This window comes from Rhinoraja longicauda, chromosome 20 (genome assembly GCF_053455715.1).
Source record: "Rhinoraja longicauda isolate Sanriku21f chromosome 20, sRhiLon1.1, whole genome shotgun sequence".
Lineage (NCBI taxonomy): Eukaryota > Metazoa > Chordata > Chondrichthyes > Rajiformes > Arhynchobatidae > Rhinoraja > Rhinoraja longicauda.
This window is the reverse complement of record NC_135972.1, coordinates 12,997,410-13,015,841: the sequence shown is the minus strand read 5'-3', so window position 1 is coordinate 13,015,841 and position 18,432 is coordinate 12,997,410. Positions and strand designations below refer to the sequence as shown.

The 18,432-nt window shown below is 46.7% G+C and overlaps 1 protein-coding gene across 2 annotated transcripts in view; it reads left to right on the top strand.

Moving 5' to 3' along the window:
• Positions 1–18,432, top strand: part of pnpla8 (patatin-like phospholipase domain containing 8) — a 64,149-nt gene that overhangs the window by 24,483 nt on the left and 21,234 nt on the right. For both annotated transcript variants that reach the window (XM_078416968.1, XM_078416969.1), the window contains exon 5: positions 11,193–11,287. In XM_078416968.1, the coding sequence (XP_078273094.1) occupies positions 11,193–11,287 (95 nt within the window). The remainder of the gene's footprint in view (positions 1–11,192; positions 11,288–18,432) is intronic.

Below are 18,432 nucleotides of genomic sequence, written 5' to 3'. Positions count from 1 at the left end.
ATCAAGATTCTAGTGTAACTGCAGATAACCTTCGTGTTCCACTATACCATTAATTTTAGTGTCATCAGCAAAATTACCAACCATGCCACCTACCATCGCATCCAAATTGTTAATTTAGATAAGTTCATGCAAAATTTGGAATTTTAGATTGTGGAAAGCAATTATCACTAATGATCAGCTTTACTCTAAGCAACAAAGCAAAGTTTATTTTTAAACAATGACATGGATATTCCCTTCATTTCACAAACCCCAACTTGTTCTGTATTTGCAGATGGGTGGAGGTTGTGGCTAAAAATTTTTATTTGCAAAATGTTTTTTCTCTGTGTTTTGTCTTTGAATATAATTAAACTGGCGCTGATAAAGAATTTCATACTCTGAAGCTTAATCACAGAGGCTTGATACATTTGGACGAGATAATTATTCATTGTCATTAGTCAGTGTGCTGAGCCCTGAAGATAGCTTTATCTGAAAAACTGTTTGCTGCTGGCTCTTCCATTTCCAAACAAGTAATTTCATCATTAATTATGAAGCAAGAGGAGGGACAGAATTTTTAAGTCTATGTAGGATTTCAACTGAACTTGATTGCAAACTGCTGCTAATCAAAAACAGTTCAAACACACTGAGATAAAGTCAAGCTATAGCAACAATAAAGTGCAAATATTATACTATTAAATAAGATGTGCACTAGTTGAAACTAGCAGTTCTTTATCATTATTCTCAATCAACCTCAAGATTTTATTCTCTGCTAGGTTTATGAGAGATTGGAGAGCGACAGAAGATTCTTGTTCAGAAACATAGAAATTAGGTATGTAGGTTAATTGACTGGGTAAATGTAAAAATTGTCCCTAGTATGTGTAGGATAGTGTTAATGTGCGGGGATCGCTGGGCGGCACGGACTTGGTGGGCCGAAAAGGCCTGTTTCCGCGCTGTATCTGAAATATGAAATATGAAAAATATGAAATAAATAGGTGCAGGAGTAGGCCATTCGGCCCTTCGAGCCTGCACCGCCATTCAATATGATCATGGCTGATCATCCAGCTCAGTAACCTGTACCTGCCTTCTCTCCATACCCCCTGATCCCTTTAGCAAAAAGGGCCACATCTAACTCCCTCTTAAATATAGCCAATGAACTGGCCTCAACTACCTTCTGTGGCAGAGAATTCCACAGACTCACCACTCTGTGTGAAGAAATGTTTTCTCATCTCGGTCCTAAAAGACTTCTCCCTTATCCTTAAGCTGTGACCCCTGGTTCTGGACTTCCCCAACATCGGGAACATTCCCGCATCTAGCCTCTCCAACCCCTTAAGAATTTTATATGTTTCTATAAGATCCCCCCTCAGTCTTCTAAATTCCAGCGAGTACAAGCCTAGTCTATCCAGTCTTTCTTCATATGAAAGTTCCGCCATCCCAGGGATCAATCTGGTGAACCTTCTCTGTACTCCCTCTAAGGCAAGAACGTCTTTCCTCAGAGTAGGAGACCAAAACTGCACACAATACTCCAGGTGCGGTCTCACCAAGGCCCTGTACAACTGCAGTTGAACCTCCCTGCTCCTAAACTCAAATCCTCTTGCTATGAATGCCAACATACCATTCGCTTTCTTCACTGCCTGCTGCACCTGCACGCTTGCTTTCAATGACTGGTGCACCATGACACCCAGGTCACGTTGCATCTCCCCTTCTCCTAATCGTTCACCATTCAGGTAATACTCTGCTTTCCTGTTCTTGCCGCCAAAGTGGATAACCTCACATTTATCCACATTATATTGCATCTGCCATGCATTTGCCCACTCGCCTAATCTATCCAAGTCACTCTGCAGCCTCCTAGCATCCTCCTCGCAGCTAACACTGCCACCCAGCTTCGTGTCATCCGCAAACTTAGAGATGTTGCATTCAATTCCCTCGTCCAAATCATTAATGTACACTGTAAATAACTGGGGTTCCAGCACTGAGCCTTGCGGTACCCCACTAGTCACTGCCTGCCATTCCGAAAAGGACCCGTTTATTCCTACTCTTTGCTTCCTGTCCACCAACCAATTTTCTATCCACCTCAACACTGAACCCTCAATACCGTGTGCTTTAAGTTTGTACACCAATCTCCTATGTGGGACCTTGTCGAAGGCCTTCTGATAGTCCAGATATAACACATCGACTGGTTCTCCCTTATCCACTCTACTAGTTACATCCTCGAAAAATTCTATAAGATTCGTCAGACATGATTTGCCTTTTGTAAATCCATGCTGACTTTGTCCGATGATGTCACCACTTTCCAAATGTGATGCTATCACATATTTAATAACTGACTCTAGCATTTTCCCCACGTCCGATGTTAGGCTAACTGGTCTATAATTCCCTGTTTTCTCTCTCCCTCCCTTTTTAAAAAGTGGGGTTACATTAGCTACCCTCCAGTCCTCAGGAACTACTCCAGAATCTAAGGAGTTTTGAAAAATTATCACTAATGCATCCACTATTTCTGAGGCTACTTCCTTAAGCACTCTGGGATGCAGCCTATCTGGCCCTGGGGATTTATCTGCCTTTAATCCATTTAATTTACCTAATACCACTTCCCGACTAACCTGGATTCCCTCAGTTCCTCCATCTCATTAGACCCCCGGTCCCCCGCTATTTCCGGCAGACGGTTTATGGCTTCCTTAGTGAAGACAGAACCAAAGTATTTGTTCAATTGGTCTGCCATCTCCTTGTTCCCTATGATCAATTCACCTGTTTCCGACTGCAAGGGACCTACATTTGTCTTAACTAATCTTTCTCTCTTCACATATCTATAAAAGCTTTTGCAGTCAGTTTTTATGTTCCTTGCCAGTTTTCCCTTATAATCTATTTTCCCTTTCCTAATTAAGCCCTTTGTCCTCCTCTGCTGGACTCTGAATTTCTCCCAGTCCTCTGGTATGCTACTTTTTCTGGCTAATCTGTATGCTTCATCTTTTGTTTTAATACTATCCTTGATTTCGCTTGTTAGCCACGGATGCCAAACTGGGATGAACACTTGTTGTAGTTCATCCATGCGACCGTTAAATGCCTTCCATTGCATGTCCACCGTCAACCCTTTCAGCATCAATCGCCAGTCTATCTTGGACAATTCACGCCTCATACCCTCAAAGTTACCTTTCTTTAGGTTCAGAACACTTGTTTCTGTATTGACTTTGTCACTCTCTGTATTGACTTTGTCACTCTCTGTATTGACTTTGTCACTCTCCTGTATTGACTTTGTCACTCTCTGTATTGACTTTGTCACTCTCTACATTACTGCTGCCTGTGTTTGAAGCACAAAAAATGAATCCATAAAGACTTAACGGTTGAAAATTTGTTACTTGCAAGTAGACCTAGTAAACAAGAAAATTAATTTTAAGATTTATCTTGACCAGAATAATAACATTACCATTGCTGAAACCTCCACATTTAACTTAATTTTATCATCTACCTGAACGTTATGGTTACCAGGTTACGCAAGATGTCAGTGGCTGACTTTCAGATTCTCCACCCTCAAGGCACATCAGAAATATAGTTGAATATTCTCCACTTGCCTGGATAGGACCTTGTATGACGATATTCATACATATCTTTACTATCCAGAACCAAGATTACCACCAGATTAGCATCTGAACAAAAATCCACACATCGTCCACTTTAAGTGCACATTGGCTTCAGTGTGTTCCCAATAGTGGACACACTGCATAAATTGCTGACATTCTTTGGATAAATCACAATCTCCATCAAGAATGAGGCCTCGGGTGCATGAGAACATCCAACTCAACATCATATAACCATATAACAACTACAGCACGGAAACAGGCCCGTTCGGCCCTTCCAGTCCACGCCGACCACTCTCCCTGACCTAGTCTCATCTACCTGCACTCAGACCATAACCCTCTAATCCCCTCTTATCCATATACCTATCCAATTTACTCTTAAATAATAAAATCGAGCCAGCCTCCACCACTTCCACCGGAAGCCCATTCCATACAGTCACCACCCTCTGAGTAAAGAAGTTACCCCTCATGTTACCCCTAAACTTTTGTCCCTCAATTCTGAAGCTAAGTCCCCTTGTTGGAATCTTCCCCACTCTCAAAGGGAAAAGCCTACCCACGTCAACTCTGTCCGTCCCTCTCAAAATTTTAAAAACCCCTATCAAGTCCCCCCTCAACCTTCTACGCTCCAAAGAATAAAGACCCAACCTGTTCAACCTCTCTGTAGCTCAAGTGCTGAAACCCAGGCAACATTCTAGTAAATCTCCTCTGTACCCTCTCCATTTTGTCGACATCTTTCCTATAATTTGGCGACCAGAACTGCACACCATACTCCAGATTCGGCCTCACCAATGCCCTGTACAATTTTAACATTACATCCCAACTTCTATACTCGATGCTCTGATTTATAAAGGCAAGCATACCAAATGCCTTCTTCACCACCCTATCCACATGAGATTCCACCTTCAGGGAACAATGCACAGTTATTCCCAGATCCCTCTGTTCCACTGCATTCCTCAATTCCCTACCATTTCCCCTGTACGTCCTATTTTGATTTGTCCTACCAAAATGCAACACCTCACACTTATCAGCATTAAACTCCATCTGCCATCTTTCAGCCCACCCTTCCAAAAGGCCCGTCTCTCTGCAGACTTTGAAACTCTACTTCATTACTAACTACACCACCTATCTTAGTATCATCTGCATATTTACTAATCCAATTTGCCACACCATCATCCAGATCATTAATGTAAATGACAAACAACAGTGGACCCAACACAGATCCCTGGGGCACTCCACTAGACACTGGCCTCCAACCTGACATACAATTGTCAACCATTACCCTCTGGTATCTCCCATTCAGCCATTGTTGAATCCATCTTGCAACCTCACTATTAATACCCAACGATTTAACCTTCTTAATCAACCTTCCATGTGGAACCTTGTCAAATGCCTTACTGAAGTCCATATAGACAACATCCACAGCCTTGCCCTTATCAATTTCCCTGGTAACCTCTTCAAAAAATTCAAGAAGATTAGTCAAACATGACCTTCCAGGCACAAATCCATGTTGACTGTTTCTAATCAGGCCTTGTTTGTCCAAATAATTATATATATTGTCCCTAAGTATCTTTTCCATTAATTTTCCCACCACAGACGTCAAACTAATAGGTTGTGGCGGATCAGGCCACTCCTTGGGTCAGCCCCCTCGTTACGTGACGGACAGGCGTAAGGGGTTAAAAGCCAGCCCATGGGGAGGCGTGGCTCATCCCGAGGTGGACTACGCTGTGGGCAAGAGCTCACAGCCTAATAAAGAACCTTACTTAAAACTGCCTGGCGCCTTGCCTTTTCTCTGACCTCCGCCAGGCCACTATATTGGTGACCTCGACATACATCACGCGTAGTGATGTCGCGCAATAATGCGCAACCCGGTCCTGCCGACCTCGATGCCGTCTCCCTCAAACTCCCGACCCTGTGGACCGAAGAGTCTGAGGTCTGGTTCCAGCAGGCAGAGGCACAGTTTGCTGTGCGAGGGGTAACCGTTGACTTAACAAAGTATTTTTATGTCGTCGGTGCCCTGGACCAGGAGACAGCAAGGCGAATAAAGCCCTACCTAAACGACCCCCCCGCGGATGACAAATATGCGGGCCTTAAAGCACTCCTTATCAGGAGGTTCGGCCTCAGCGACGCCGAGAGGGCAACTCGAGTTATGAGCCAGGTGGGGCTCGGGGACCGACGGCCGTCGGCCCTTCTGGAGGACATGCTCGCCCTTATGGGCAACCACCCGCCCTGTTTTCTATTTAAGCAGGCCTACCTTCGGCAGCTCCCAGTCGACCTCCGTTCTCAGCTCGCTGGGGACCCCTTCACCGACACGCAGGGGCTGGGCGAGCGCGCTGACCAGATATGGATGTCCCGTCGGGAGGACCTGGAAGCCCTAGCCGTCTTTTCCGCGGCGTCGGAAGGCCAACAGCAAGCTGGGGCCGCCGTCGACCCCGTTTCAGGGCGACCCCCGCGGCGAAATCCGGCCACCATCGGGCACCCCCGGTGCCGGCACGCCCTTCTCGCACGGCCCGCCGACAGTTCAGCCAGACGCCACCAGAGTTCGCTGGTGGTCGGCCCAAGCAGCACCACCTCCAATACCGCTGGAGGCCACCGGAGGTCGCTGGTGGGCATCCCAGTCTGCACCACCACCGGACACCAGCAGAGGGGGCTGGTGCTATTATCACCGTCGTTGGGGACCGAATGCCAAGCAATGTCGCCTACCTTGTGCCTTTCCGAGAAATGCAAGGGCCGGCCGTCAGTGATTCCTTCGGCGGCCGGCCAGATCCATCGCGTGTTCGCTCGGGATCGCCGCACCGGGGGTCGGTTCCTCGTGGACACTGGAGCAGAGGTGAGCGTCCTACCTCCTTCCACCGCCGATATCCATACGGGCAAACGCGGCCCCCTTCTCACTGCGGCGAACGGTAGCCCCATCAATACTTACGGGGTCTGCCAGCTCGCCCTTAACTTCGGCGACAGCTGGTTCACGTGGCGGTTCGTCATTGCCGATGTTTCCCAGCCGCTGCTGGGCGCAGACTTCCTGCGGGCGCATTCCATGCTCGTGGATGTCAGGCGGCAGCGCCTGGTGCACTCCAGCACGCTGAGGCCGGTCTCCCCCAACGTCGGACACCTGTCGTCCGTGGATGCGACGTACGCGCGCATCCTGGCGGACTTCCCGGACATTGTGGAAACCCACTTCTCCTCCTCCGCTCCCAAGCACGGGGTGCAGCATCACATCCCCACCACCAGGCCACCCGTGCACGCCCGAGCGCGGCGTCTCGCTCCAGACAAGCTCCGTCTAGCTCGAGAGGAGTTTCGTCAGATGGAGTCAATGGGCATCGTGCGCCCCTCCGATAGCCCGTGGGCGTCACCACTCCACTTGGTCCCAAGGCGGACGGGGGCTGGCGACCGTGCGGGGACTATCGGCGCTTAAATGACGCGACCGTTCCCGACAGGTACCCGGTTCTGCACATCCAGGACTTTAATGCCCACCTGGCCGGAGCATCCGTGTTCTCCAAGGTGGACCTGGTGCGTGGGTATAATCAAATCCCGGTCCACCCCGATGACATCCCCAAAACTGCCATCATCACTCCGTTCGGCCTATTCGAGTTTCTACGGATGCCGTTCGGGTTGAAGAACGCCGCACAGGCCTTCCAACGGCTTATGGACTGTGTGTGCCGTTGCCTAGAATTCGTCTTTGTTTACTTGGACGACGTACTCGTGGCCAGCCGCTCAAGGCAGGAGCACTGCACCCACCTCCGCCAGCTGTGTAAACGCCTCAGCGAGTACGGTTTGTCAATTAATACGTCCAAGTGCCGTTTTGGGGTGACGGCCATCGATTTCCTCGGCCATCGGGTGACCCCACAAGGGGTGGTACCTCTTCCGGACAGGGTCGAAGCTGTCCGCCGGTTCCCCCGACCGACCACTGTCAAGGGCCTGCAGGAATTCGCCGGGATGGTTTCGTTCTATCACCGCTTCCTGCCGGCGGTAGCCCGAACTATGCGCCCACTCTTCCACCTCATGGCTGGTCGCCGCAAGGAGGTCGAGTGGGACGACGAAGCAGGTGCGGCGTTTGAGCACGCTAAGGAGGCCCTGGCCAGGGCCACGATGCTCGTCCATCCTAAGGAGGATGCCCCAACCGCCCTGACCGTGGACGCTTCTGAGGTGGCGGTCGGGGCGGTGCTAGAGCAGCACATCGACGGGTGTTGGCGGCCACTCGCCTTCTTTAGCAGGCACCTCAGCGGGGCCCAACGGCATTACAGCGCGATCGACCGGGAGCTCCTCGCCCTTTACCTCGCGGTACGCCACTTTCGGTACTTCCTGGAGGGGAGACCCTTCACCGCGTTCACAGACCACAAGCCACTCACCTTTGCTTTCGCCAAGGTTTCGGATCCGTGGTCTGTGCGGCAACAAAGACAATTGGCGTATGTGTCGGAGTACACCACCTGTCTAGACCCGCGATCCACGCCGTCTTACAAATGGCCGGGGGGATCGACTATTCCGCCCTAGCAGCCGCACAGCTGGGGGACGAGGAGATGGCCACCTATCGTACAGCCGTGTCCGGCCTGCAGCTGGAGGACATTGTCTGTGGCCCCGGGGATACAACGCTGTTGTGCGACACCTCCACTGGCCTGCCGCGGCCCATCGTCCCTGTCGTCTGGCGTCGCAGGGTATTCGAGGTGCTCCACGCGCTGTCTCACCCCTCCATTCGGGCGACGGTGGCCCTCGTAGCCTCCCGTTTCATGTGGCACGGGCTGCGTAAGCAGGTCGCACACTGGGCACGCACCTGCACCCCGTGCCAAACTGCAAAAATCCAGCGACACGTGCGTGCGCCTCTGCAGGAGTTTCGTGTTCCTCGGCAGCGCTTCGACCACATTCATGTGGACATCGTGGGGCCGCTGCCGCCGTCCCGGGGCATGACCCACCTCTTCACTGTGGTCGATCGCTTCACGCGGTGGCCGGAAGCCATTCCGCTGGCGGACACCTCGACGGCCACCTGCGCGCGGGCCTTGGCGGCGCACTGGATCGCCCGGTTCGGGGTGCCACTGGACATTACATCCGACCGGGAGCCACAGTTCACTTCGGAACTGTGGTCGGCCATGGCAAGACTCTTAGGTGTCCGCCTACACCACACTACGGCGTACCATCCACAGTCGAACGGGTTGGTGGAACGCTTTCACCGCCAGCTGAAGGCTGCCCTGAAGGCTCGGCTCACGGGCCCAGACTGGGTGGACGCCCTGCCGTGGGTTTTGCTGGGGATCCGCACCGCACCCAAGGAGGACTTGGCCTCCTCCTCCGCCGAGTTGGTGTACGGGGCCCCCTTGACGGTTCCCGGGGAGTTCATCCCACCGGCGCAGGGTCGAGTGGAGCAGCCTTCTGACGCCCTGCAACGTCTTCGGCAGACGGTGGGCAGGCTGGCACCTGTGCCCACGTCACGTCATGGGACCTTCCAGCCACACGTCCCTGCCGCTCTGGAGGACTGCCAGTTTGTGTTCCTGCGCAGGGACGCACACCGATTACCTCTCCAGCCGCCGTACGAGGGCCCCTTCCGGGTCCTGCAACACGGCTCGGCCACATTCGTTCTGGACATGGGGGGTCGCAGAGAGACTGTTTCGGTCGCACGGCTGAACCCGGCACACGTGGACATTGATCGGCCGGTGCCGGTTGCGCAGCCCCGCCCGCGCGGTCGCCCCCCGTCCACGTTACCCCCGCCAGTGTCTGCTACGACCCCTCCACCTGTTGGTCAGTCGCCGGTCCCTGCGCCGGTCATGGTGCGCACCCGGGCTGGTCGCCTCGTGCGCCCTCCTGTCCGTTTTGTACCTCCGGTTCTTGGGGGGGGGGGGGGGGGGTCCTGTGGTGGATCAGGCCACTCCTTGGGTCAGCCCCCTCGTTATGTGACGGACAGGCGTAAGGGGTTAAAAGCCAGCCCGTGGGGAGGCGTGGCTCATCCCTAGGTGGACTACGCTGTGGGCAGGAGCTCACAGCCTAATAAAGAACCTTACTTAAAACTGCCTGGCGTCTTGACTTTTCTCTGGCCTCCGCCAGGCCACTACAAGGTCTATAATTGCTAGGTTTACTTTTAGAACCTTTTTTAAACAAAGGCACAACATGCGCAATGCGCCAATCTTCCGGCACCATCCCCGTTTCTAATGACGTTTGAAATATTTCCGACATAGCCCCTGCTATTTCTGCACTAACTTCCCTCAATGTCCTAGGGAATATCCTATCAGGACCTGGAGACTTATCCACTTTTATATTTTTCAAAAGTGTCCATACCTCCTCTTCTTTAATCCTCATAATTTCCATCACTACTCTACTTGTTTCGCTTACCTCACATAATAATATCCTTCTCCTCGGTGAATACCGAAGAAAAGAAATTGTTTAATATCTCCCCCATTTCTTCCGGCTCAGCACATAGCTGTCCACTCTGACTCTCTAATGGACCGATTTTATCCCTCACTATCCTTTTGCTATTGACATATCTGCAGAACCCCTTGGGGTTTACTTTTACATTACTTGCCAAAGCAGCCTCATATCTTTTTTTCGCTTTTCTAATTTCCTTCTTAAGATTCCTTTTACATTCTTTATATTCCTCAAGAACCTTATTTACTCCCTGCCGCTTATATTTATTGTATATCTCCCTCTTTTTCCGAACCAACTGTCCAATTTCCCTGGAAAACCACGGCTCTTTCAAATTATTATTCTTTCCTTTCCACCGAACAGGGACATAAAGACTCTGTACTCTCAAAATGTCACCTTTAAATATCCTCCATTTCTCTATTATATCCTTTTCATAAAACAAAAAGTTCCATTTCACTCCTTTTAAATCCTTTCTCATCTCCTCAAAATTAGCCTTTCTCCAATCCAAAATCTCAACCCTTGGTCCAGATTTGACCTTCTCCATAATGATATTGAAACTAATGGCATTGTGATCACTAGACCCAAAGTGCTCCTCAACACATACCTCCGTCACCTGACCCGTCTCATTTCCTAACAGGAGGTCCAACACTGCCCCTTCTCTGGTAGGCACCTCTATGTATTGCTGCAAAAAAACTATCCTGCACACATTTTACAAACTCCAAACCATCCAGCCCTTTAACAGAATGTGATTCCCAGTCTATATACGGAGAATCATACAGCACAGAAACAGGCCCCTCAGCCCAACTTGCTCATGTGAACAAGATGTACCATCTACACAAGTCTCACCTGCCTGCATTTGGCCCATATCCCTCTAAACCTTTCCTATCCAAGTGCCTGTCCATAGATAGAGTCAACAGTCTTTTCCCAGGGTGGAAATGTCAATGGCTAGAGGCTGCAGCTTTAAGGTGAGAGGGACAAAGTTTAAAGGAGAAGTAAATGGCGATTTTTTACATGGAGAATGGTGGGCGCATGAAACACGCTGGCAGGGGCGATGGTGGAGGCAAATACAATCGTGGTTTTTAAAATGTAGACATCATGTTCAGCACATGCATTGTGGGCTGAATGGCCTGTTTCTATGTTGTATGTTCTATTAAATGTCAATGTTTAGTTCCAATAAATAAAATATAATTTTGATTTTAGCAATTTTGATTCAGGGCACTGCCTAATTTAGAAGTTTGATTAGTTTTTGTCTTTATGCAAAATTCATGAACTTGTACATGATTCTTTGAAGGATTGTTTTATTTGTTGTAGGGGACTGATTGCTCTTCAGACCCTCCGTAAACTTGAAGAATTGACCGGAAAACAGGTCTTTCAACTCTTTGACTACATCTGTGGGGTTAGCACAGGTAAGTTGCATGTGAGAATCGAATCTTGAGTTGGTGTTCATAGATATGAAGACATCTGTTCAGTCCATTGTTCCAGTTATAAATCTGTTCCTTGTACGATTTTAGTTTCACGGAATTTACTTCCACAATTACGCCTAAAACGACGTTCTATTGAGTTTTCTTTGTGGAGTAAAAATTACTGGTATTGATCCTAAATTTGGTTTTGAACAATTTGGACTTGTAATTGTTGGTCTGGTGATAGTGCTATGCCATTTATTCTTCATGGCTTGAAGCAGTTTTGCCATCTCTCTGAGTATTGATACAGTGTGCAGTGGTAGACCTGCTATCTTGCAGCGCCAGAGACCCGGGTGCAATCCTGATTATGGGCGCTGTCTGTACAGAGTTTGTCCATTCTCGCTGTGACTACATGGGTTTTCTTTGGGTGCTCCGGCTTCCCCCCACTCTTCAAAGACGTACAGATGTGTAGGTTAAGGGGCGATCGATGGTGGGTGTGGACTCGTTGGGCCAAAGGGCCTGTTTCTGCGCTGTATCTCTAAAGTCTAAAGTAACAGTTCCAGATTCCAAACCTTGGCGAGATCTGCTGTAGCTAGTGTGTGCTGAGGTGATACATTCCAGCACCCTTTCAATTACTTATAATTTAATACATTAGCTAATATCATTTTCATAATGACTGAAGAGGTAATTATGAGGGATGAAGTTGATGATATCATCGTAGTCTTTTTATCCTCAATACTGATGCACACTTAGTTTTGAACTGCACCTGCAGAGATATGCCTTAAGAATTTGGATGATAACTTAAGCTCTCTCTAAGACCAACGATTTGTCATATTAAGCTTGTTATTAAACTATAATTTATAAGTTATAAAACTCTGGATAATTTTAAACCGTGTTGTTTCTCTACTAAATTCGAACTTTCGAGCATTTCATATATGTCAGATTTGAAGAATTGATTTTTACATGCACAGTGATATACTTAAAAAACCTCCTTTCTTGCCCCCCTGGATGAGATGCCTACTTGCATTTTAGCAAGGATAGAGCATTGTGTAACCTTCATGCTAACTAACCAGCAGAGGGCACTGGTTGTTAACAGTTCACACTTGTCCAGCACAATTATAAGGGATAGACACAAAGTGCTGGAGTAACTCAGCTCGTCAGGCAGATCTCTGGAGTAAAAGGCTAGGTGACTTTTCAGGTTAGGACCCTTCTTTCAGTCTGAAGAAGGGTCTCGACCCAAACTTCACCTACCCTTTCTCTCCGAAAATGCTGCCTGACTCGCTGAGTTACTCCAGCACTTTGTGTCTATCTTTGGTATAAACCAGCACTGCATTTCTTTGTTTCAATAATGATAAAGGAATAGTTTTGTGCTATGAATGAGTGAAATGAGAAAATAAGAGATAGGCTGTGCACCAGTACATCACGGATAGTACTGACTCGACAATCAACAAAGTAATTGCTCTGTGGAAGCTAATTTATTGAGATGAAAATTGATAATATTTTTCTTACTTTCAGCATCTACTAATCTTTCACCTATCAGTTGCCAGGCTTTGTCCCGCCCACACCTCTCTTTTCCAGCTTGCTCCCCCATACCACAATCATTCTGAAGAACCACCCTGACCTGAAACGTCATCTGACCATTCTCCTCTGCAAATGCTGCCTGACCCACTGAATTCCTCTCGCACTTTGTGTTTTGCCCATGTTTCCCAAAGTAGTGATTTAGGTACACTGAGTTTTCACATGTTAGATTGAGACCAGAGTTTTAATCCTGTCCAGAATGATGATATGACCATCTCCCTTTCTGCAGGTAGGAGTCCTTTGGCAAATGCTGTGACACATCATGCCAGCTTAATCCAAACCAGTGCCTGTACCAGCTTTTACAAATGTCTCTCATATTTGATAGTTTTATCTTTTACTTTGGGTCATTGAGTTTGGGGTCAAAAAGCCGTGTCTATAAACCTCTGTCCACCCACCTACCAGAAGTTATTGATCCAGCACTACTTCAGAATTATTCATCAATTTCCCATCAGGTGATTCTGTGAGCTTGCTTTACAGAGCCACTACTGTAGAGATTAACAGCGAGGCTGGGGCTCATAAAAACATTTTGAGATCTGTAACACATTGAAGACCTGTATCGATGGACCACACTTTAGAGTTACAGCGCGGAAACAGGCCCTTTGGCCCACTGAGTCCGTGCCCTCCAGTGATCACACCTACAATAACCTATACAATTTTACAAATTTGCCAAAGCCAATTAACCTACAAACCTGTACGTCTTGAGTGTGGGAGGAAACCGGAGCATCCGGAGAAAACCCACGCGCTCACAGGGAGAACGAACAAACTCCGTAAAGACAGCACCAGTAAACAGGACCGGGTCTCTGGTGCTGTAAGGCAGCAACTCTACCATTGCACCACTATGCTTCGGCTCCGTGGGTAAACGTAAATAATATTGCGCATTCAGCCTTGGGTCACTTCTAAGATTATTATTCCAAATATTTAATTTTGTTGCTAAGTTCATCGTTTAATCTTTGTTGGCCTGCTGTTGTAACAAGTCACTGTTAAAGTAATTATTTTCAGTCTTTGGGTAACGCAACTGTGCACCTTGACTTGACCTTACCTGAATAATCTTCATATCAGAATGATATCATGTTTCTCTCTCAGGTGAGAAGGGCGAAGTGTAAAGGAGATGTGCGGGGCATGGTTTTTACACAGAGTGACAGGTGCCTGGAGTGGTGCTTGAGGCAGACATGTTAGTGGCATTTTAGAGGCTTTTAGATAGGCACATTGATATGCAGGGAATGGAGGATATGGATCGCATGCAGGCGGGGGAGAATAGTTTAACTTGGTAATATGTATGGCATGGACATGGTGGGCTGAAGGGCCTGTTTCCTGTGCTGTACTGTTCGGTGTTCTATATTGCACACGTGACAGTTTGGGGGAAAGTATAATTCTGTATGTGCCCCTCATGCTGAGCAGCTCAGTTTTGTTTATTGTCACATGTACAGAGGTACAGTGAAAAGCTTTTGTTGTGTCTAACCAGTCAGCAGAAAGACCATACATGATTACAATCGATCCATTTACAGTGAGTAGATACACGATAAGGGAATAATGTTTAGTATAGATATATAATAAGGGAAAAACATTTAGATAAGGGAATAATGTTTAGGGTGCGGGAATAATGTTTAGAATCTTCTCTTTCAACCAATAAAATCCTTCTCCAATATCTCAATTGGTTAAAATGCCAACTGGATGCATTTGAAACTGTTAATAACGGACAAAACCCTGGTTGACATTTATACCCATTCATTTGTCAGGCAGATGAGAGCTTCATTCTTTATCCCTAGTTCAGGGCAGTGACAAAATATTGAAAGGGATGACCGTTCAAATTTTTACACATATTTACAACTTCTTTCTCCAGTTGCACAACTCCATATTTATCCTTGTTATCTTGCATTTTCATAATATTCTGCATTGTAATCATTTTTTAAATCAGAGATTGGTGCCATTAAGAAATGTAATAATGCTGTTATATAATTTACAAATGTGATAGGCAGCAGGATATGAGAAAGCATGTCGGTGGACCACCACAGCTAACATTTCATGATTCAGTTAGATAAATTTTAAATCAGAGATTGGTGCCATTAAGAAATGTAATAATGCTGTTATATAATTTACAAATGTGATAGGCAGCAGGATATGAGAAAGCATGTCGGTGGACCACCACAGCTAACATTTCATGATTCAGTTAGATAAATTTAAAATACTCAATTAACTTTAAATATCCTTATCACCATTACTCGTAGGACAAGACTCAAACATTGTTTTTGAAGTCTAAGTAAACTTGCATCTGTCACAAGCTTGCAAATCTTTCAGTATCTGTTATTCTGGCCCTGTGCTGACTGGCAGGTTGAAAGAGAAGATTCTAAACATTATTCCCTCACCCTAAACATTATTCCCTTATCTAAATGTTTTGTACGCGTCAAAGACACTCTGTGGATTACCAGCTGTGACTTGATTGGTTTTATGAGAAGGTTTTGGGTTAATTCCCCAGTCCAGTGACATGAGCACGTGGCTTAGGCCAATGTTTCAGTGCAGTATTGAGATATTGCTGCATTGCCCAAGATGGTACTTGTTGGATGATACTGTAATCTGAAGTCTCTAGGGCCTATGGTTATGGCATTTTCGAGATAAGAACAGGAGTTCTCCAACTTGGAGCATATCTTGTGATGGGGTGCTGGGAATTAGGGATCTTATCACAAAATAGGCAGCTTGACATGGAGTCCGAGTCTTGCAGCACTGAACCAGGACCTCGGCCCAACTCGTCCATGCCCTTGTACACTAGTCACATTTGCCCGTAACCCATATCATTCGAACCTTTGCCTTCTGGGCGGGCTTGCCTCAGTCCAGCATGGGCCTCTTTGTAACATAGCTGTCTGTGGAACTCAGTGTCCCAGTGGAGTCTCCTGGCCCTCATTACCAGGTCTTGCAACTGGTACAACTGCAGCCCCACAGCACCAGTGACCAATTCTGTCACTCGGTGCTGTCTTTGTGGAGTTTGCATCTTCTCTCTGTGAACGTGTGGGATTCCCTGTATCTTCCAGTATCCTCCCACATAGGTATGCTTGTCCATTCCACTAGATCATGAATGATTTGAGCGCTTCAGTTGTGAGGATGATTTGGCTTGTACACAGGCGTAAAAAAAAGAAAATACTGGAGTCACCCAGCAGATCAGGCAGCATTTGTGGAAAGAGAAGCAGTTAACTATCGTGCACTGAAAACTAACATGCAGTACATAGCAAGTAAATAAGATTATAGAAGGAATGTTAGCCTTTATTAAAGATAACTTGAGGACAGAATAAAGATGTCCTGCTGCAATTATGTGGGATCTTGGTGAGAATGGACTCGGAATATTGCATATATATTTGGTCTTCATACCCAAAAATAAGTGGGAAGGAACTGCAGATGCTGGTTTAAACCAGAGATAGACACAAAATGCTGGAATAACTCAGCACTTCAGGCAGCATCTCTGGATAGAATGAATGGATGACTGGTCTCAACCCGAAACGTCACCCATTCCTTCTATCCAGAGATGCTGCCTGTCCCGCTGAGTTACTCTAGCATTTTGTCCCCAAAAATAAGTATATTTGCCACAGATAGTGTGCAACTAAGATTCACTGGACTAGTTCCTGGGTTGGCTGATTTGCCACGAGGAGAAAGAGTGAGGTTGTGCTCACAAAATATGGTCTTTTCGACTTCTTGACTGACAGGAGTAGCAGCAAGGCAAGCTCAAAATTGTTTCTGTGCGATGGAGTAATGGAATTTGTATCCGGGACAAATGTTAGTGAAGGAGGACATTTTTGAACTTTCCTTCCAGTGATGCCTCTCTCTATCACCCTGAGCACCCCAGTTCCAAGCGATCCTCGGAATAGGGCCTTTGGTGATTGGGCCATAGATATTTTTTACAGTGCAGAAGTACCTGCACATGTCATGATTGTCAGCGTGTTGCATTGTCTCTTGCACTCTCTTCATCACTGTCTGTTCTGCAGATTGTTTGTTTCTGCTGGACCTCTGCCTTCATGTGCCTATAGAGCTGATTTGGAGGAATGGTGGATTGTTCAATCCATAAATGTCCGCTGTTTGCATTTAATTAGCCTCTTGATCTCCTGTTTATTCTCCTCGGATGTGGTTCTACTTGGTAGAGAACTAAAGAATTTCTTTGCAGGTCCAAATTATGGCCAAGTTCAAACCAGTCATAAGAGATGGACACTTTTTGGCTGCAATAGGTCGAGAGTTGAGACTGAAGAGGTCTGACAAGAGCTGCTTTTGCGATGTACAAGAATTTCGACATTGTTGCAGTTCATCTGTAAATGTTGATGTGTTCGGCTGGGTTGATGGAGATAAGAGAGTCTTAAGCAGTAGGGCCTGTCATGGTAGAGCAGGTACCAACATCATTCCTGTTCCTTGTTCAGGCAAGGCTTATCTATCGGATAAGCAGTTCTCAATCTATCCTGTATGGTGTTTTCAATTTGCTCTAACCTATGGATCAACCTCTTGTGTGTGACCTTCTTAAAATCCTTCTGAAAATCTAAAAAACATCACATCTGCTCATTTCTCCATTCTATTCAGCGAATCACAATCTGAAAGATTAATGAAACACTATTTCTTTTTGTAAATCCATGCTGAATCTCCTCAATCCTATTATTCTTTTCTATGTATCCCATTATTCCATTATGGATCATTGATGTTAAATATGCTGAGCATTGTCCACAGACTCTTGAGCTTCTTTTAGTTTCATCAGTTATTACAGCACCACTCACAGAAAATGTTTCCTGTCTCTTCTGTGTGAAAAATTACTCTTTTTTTTGTATTCAATTGTATCATTGTTCTTCCCAATTATTTTGTCTGAAATGATTCCTCGGCTACCTCTTCATGTTCAACTACCTAAGTTCTATTTGCCAGTCTTTGTTCCATATCCATTAACACTTTTCCAGTTTAACAAAAATCTTTGGCTTAATAATGTCACTTGATACAAAAACCACAGTCTATGCTTCACACCATGTTTCTGTCAGACTCGCACCACCACAGATGAATGGTGCATATGCAAAATGCATCTTGAATTTAATTATATAGTAATATCTCACGACTGAGCAGTCCCCACAGGATTCAACCCTCGCCTACTCTCCCGAAGCAGTGGTTGTGGATTTTGCACACTCCCCTTCCCCCCATACCTTCCCCCGGCCATCACTGATAGCCAATACCAACCTTTGCTCTGATTTATTTGCCTCCTTTCCAGTTGAATCTCTAGCCCAGTGTCCACAGCATGTGGAGGAGAATAGTGCTACTGAATGGCCATGTAGTGAGCCCATGACAACAATGCCTGTTGGTAGCATATGCAAAAATATGTTTGGATGCAAGGAATTTCCAGTCTGTTTTCTGTCACTGAAAGTAAGCATGCAGCTACAGCAGGCAGTGAAGAAAGCCAATGGCATGTTGGCCTTCATTGCGAGAGGATTTGAGTTTAGGAACAAGGAGGTCCTACTGCAGTTGTACAGGGCCTTGGTGAGACTGCACCTGGAGTATTGTGTGCAATTTTGGTCTCCTAATTTGAGGAAGGACATTATTGCTATTGAGGGAGTGCAGCATAGGTTCAC